We start from the raw sequence: 4,351 nt of genomic DNA on the forward strand, positions 1-4,351 counted from the left end.
AGTTGAGAGTAGATTCGAGTAGAGTAGAGTAGAGTAGAGTAGAGTAAAGTAAAGTAGAGTATATTAGAGTAGAATAGAGTAGAGTAGAATACTTCCTGATATTCATAATTGAAAATTATTTTTGAACATGTATATGCAGCACTGTCATGATGAGGTAGCCCTGTCTGAGACGCTTTAACTCAAGTGTCGCCTTGGGACCCTGAGAACGTCCTCTTGGCCTAATGGTACTGTAGACGCCTTGTCTTCCATGTAGGAGACCTGGGTTTGAACCCCACTCATCACACATACATTTGTGGGGAACTTTCTGAACAGTATAGTTGATTAACTTTTTCTCTAACCCTGGTCAGTATCTCAGGATACTATCAATACTGTGTATCATATCTTCTTACATGATTGTGTCTGTGTAATAAACTAGTTATTATTTCCACAGACACACTGAAGAAGTTGGAGGACCAGAAAAAGAGCGATGAAAAGGAACTCTCTGGTGAGTTTGGTCATCCAAGTCCTTTATGTGTTCATTCCAAGACATATTCAAAACAACAATTCACCAAATCACTCAAGTGTGGTCATTTTACAACAAGAAAAACAAGTGTACTCATCATAAGAAGCCTAATATACATGTTTTCTGTTATCAGTTGTTATGCTAGATATCGACTTCTTTTTCTCTCCCAAACAGACGTAAAAACTAAACTTGTGGAAGAACAAAACAAATCCAGTGAACTCTCTGAGAGAAAGACTGCTCTGGAGAGAGAACTTTCAGGTGAGATGTTTCCATAGGACAGAAACAGATACTGCTCAGTACTGCTAGGAATGACTGGTTGGAGTCCTACAAAATATCTCAGCCTATCATGACTAAGTGTACTCATCATAAGAAGCCCTATACCTCTGTTTTCTGTTACAGAGACAAAGAAAACACATGAAGAGCAGAAGAAGGAACTGGCTGTACTTATTAAAGATAAGGCTGACCTCACATGTCATCAACTAGCATCAGGTGAGCCTTATTCTGTGGTACCACCCTGCCCCCTACTGGGCATCACTGGGTAGTGACACGAGACAGGGCTCAGACCCATTATGCCATTCTGTAAAAGTCTCATAATAATGATGTCAATAGATGGAGAATAGGCCAATTAGATCAATTAGATGTGGAACAGGGAAAGTGAATCAGACTTGTAGCGTTGGTCCTCCTCTGGTCAGCCAGTTCCAGTGTTCAGAGTTGATATACAATTAAAGGTGGTAAACTACATATATAAAACTATTGAGGGGACTTGTGTTGCCCATTTCTAGTCCATCCATGTCCATGTTGCTCTCCTTGTTGGTCTCCAAGACAAATTAGAGAAACCATCAAAGAGAGCGTTGGACGAGCAATGGTAGAGAGAGAGCACGGGCCACGCCCCTCTCTTTTGTATCCTTCAGGCAGGAAGTCCACCTGACAGTGTGTCTGAGCAACACTGCCCTCTGGGGCTATGGGGTGTGTAGTCAGTTATGTAGTGTCTAGTCAATGCAATCAAATCTACCTAGACCTGGGGTCAACACACTACACATCATTGATACAACAGCATTGTAAAGGCCCAGTATAAACTATGTATATGTCCTCCATAGTGGATGTCACTCTGGACCCTGATACAGCACATCCTTCGCTTATCCTGTCTGAAGATGGGAAACAAGTGAGACATGGAGACAAACGACAGAATCTCCCTGACAACCCAAAGAGGTTTAATAAAGTTGTCAATGTCTTGGGGAAGGAGGGCTTCTCCTCAGGGAGATTCTACTATGAGGTGCAGGTGAAGGACAAGACTGGCTGGACATTAGGAGTGGCTAGAGAGTCCATCAACAGGAAGGGGAGTATTACACCTAGCCCTGACAATGGGTACTGGACTGTGTGGCTGATGGATGGGGAGTACAAGGCTCTAGCTGGCCATCCTGTCCTCCTCTCTCTCAGTCAGAAGCCCCAGAAGGTGGGGGTGTTTGTAGATTATGAGGGGGGTCAGGTCTCCTTTTATGATGTGGACAACAGGTCTCATATCTACTCCTTTACTGGCATCACCTTCACTGAGAAACTCTATCCATACTTCAGCCCTCATCTTAATGATGGTGGTAAGAACTCAGCCCCTCTGGTCATCACTCCTGTCAATTAAACAGACTGAGTTATAATCTTTGTGGGATTTCATGTTTTTCGGATTTTCATTTTTCATTCTTTTGCTTTTTTACTTTTACTCATTTTTTCTTGATATGATGGAGAGAAACCCTGTTTAAGTGATTCACAGAAACAGTATAGAACATATTGTGATGGTCATGTATTTTCACACAAAACTAAAAAGATGAAATGAGATGAGATGAGATGATTCAATGCAAATGTCTGATAGCTGATCCCCTCTCATTGAATGTAACGTACTTGATTGCTTATATGTTTATTATCATTGAATACAGGATAAGATTTTAATGTAAATTTGGTTGAATAAAGATGTTATTGCTAAAGTGGTTCGCTGAATCTCTTTGTTGACACACAGTAGATGATACTCATAGAAAACAGATACTCATGTAATCACACTTGTAGATAAAACACAGACACACACACACGACACTGTAGGAGGTAGGTAGCTTTATATGTACTCAAAGCATTACATTGCATGTGCGCATGCACGCACGCACGCACACACACACACACACACACACACACACACACACACACACACACACACACACACACACACACACACACACACACACAGCAAAGTCATCTATAGTACATACATACAAGCTCCAGTACGTATTCAAAACACATTTTGTCATCATCATATATAAATTATAAAAATAAAACATTAGAATCCAACATATCTGAGCTCTAAACCATTTCCATATGTATTTAAAGTAGAAGACAAAGAGAGGATAACACTCTGGGGGAGAACTGTACTCTACTGTACTCTACTGTACTCTACTGTACTCTCCTGTACTCTCCTGTACTCTCCTGTACTCTACTGTACTCTCCTGTACTCTCCTGATTCTACTGTGTTTAACTATAGTTGGAATAGGTTGATACATCAGGTAGACTTGTTTTCACACAGCTGGTTGAGAAAGACCACTACAGGGTTAAATCAAGGGAGGACAAGAAGAAGAAGAAGAACAGAGAGAGAGAGAGTGAGAGAGAGAGAGAGAGAGAGAGAGAGAGAGAGAGAGAGAGAGAGATACAGAGAGATAGTTGATTCATCGGTCTGATTAATCGAATATACTTCCCAGCCCTAATACATACACTTCTGAAGTTGGCCATAGGTACAGATCTAGGATCAGCTTTGCCTCCCCAAAGCATCATAACCTAAACCATTATGGGAGAGACCCCTAACTGACTCAAGATCAGTGTCTAGGCACAGCTTCAACCTCCACCTGTACACATACATACAGCTCTCATAGAAGGACCTTTCTGTACAAAAGCATGTTGATCTCCATCCTTCATATTTACATGTCATTGTTAACAGTGAATCTCATACAGGGGCCTCCTTTACCAAGAGAAATAGGAGGGTAGCGCAAACCTTTCTTTCTTTCTGTCTTTCTTTCTTTCTTTCTTTCTTTCTCTCTTTCTTTCTATCTTTTTGGATAGCACCCCCTTCAACACCCCTCTCACCCACTTTGGTGGCTAGATTACCCCTAGTTAGATTACCCCTAGTTAGAGCTTACATTTATCTTGCCTTGCCATTCATTCACAAACAACAACAAAGCAGAGACGTTAATCCACAATCAGTATTCTTCTTATCAAAGGTTGGTTGCAGTTTAGACTGCAGTGATTGAATCCCATTGGCTGGCATTGTTGTCACTCAACCGATGTGGTGCCACAGGTCTTGTGTGTCCATATATGCCATATCATAGTGAATAACTAGTGTATAACCATAGATCATATCCTCTGTGTGGTGGTGATTCTGCAGTGGCAGTGGTTTATGCTGTCTTGACACCAGAGTGTCTCTCCAACCTCCTCAGTACTGTGTAAGAACAGTGATACAGTTACAGTCACAGAAAAAGCTTTATTATAAAACAATAAACATACAACATCACATTTGGATTCAAACTCCTCATTCAGAGAGCAATATGGCTGCTGTCCAGCTCCATAGTTGTGACAGAGGCTGACACTGAAGATACATGCAGAATTCCTCCAAACAGAATTCCAATCAGTTTTCCCAGTCAGGGAATTCCAGAACTCATTTCCACCTTCCATCTCAATCTCCTCTCCTGTTCAAAGTCTTTATGTTAACGCTCCTCCATATCGTGACCTTTGACCTTTGACCTTATTGACTTCCTGACCCTGTGTTTGACCTGTGTTACAACTCAGTCAGGGCCAGGGTAGTTCAGCTGAGAGATCCACAGT

The 4,351-nt window shown here is 41.5% G+C and overlaps 1 protein-coding gene and 1 pseudogene across 2 annotated transcripts in view; one reads left to right on the plus strand and one right to left on the minus strand.

Annotated features, from left to right (window-relative positions):
- Positions 1 to 1,580: 1,580 nt before the first annotated feature.
- Positions 1,581 to 2,135, plus strand: LOC310824357 (zinc-binding protein A33-like; the record flags this gene model as incomplete). The annotated part of the gene is made up of 1 exon (XM_083697613.1): positions 1,581 to 2,135. One exon carries the CDS (start codon positions 1,581 to 1,583, stop codon positions 2,133 to 2,135), a length of 555 nt encoding a protein of 184 aa, XP_083553739.1.
- A 455-nt stretch (positions 2,136 to 2,590) lies between these two features.
- The window catches only part of LOC310824358 (semaphorin-4F-like), a 4,192-nt pseudogene continuing 2,431 nt past the window's right edge, over positions 2,591 to 4,351 (minus strand). Inside the window, exon 3 of the transcript XR_014555080.1 lies at positions 2,591 to 4,351. This exon is cut by the window's right edge and continues 1,452 nt beyond it. The product of XR_014555080.1 is annotated as a semaphorin-4F-like (transcript).

This window comes from Argentina silus (assembly GCF_951799395.1).
Source record: "Argentina silus genome assembly, contig: scaffold_107, whole genome shotgun sequence".
Taxonomy (NCBI): domain Eukaryota; kingdom Metazoa; phylum Chordata; class Actinopteri; order Argentiniformes; family Argentinidae; genus Argentina; species Argentina silus.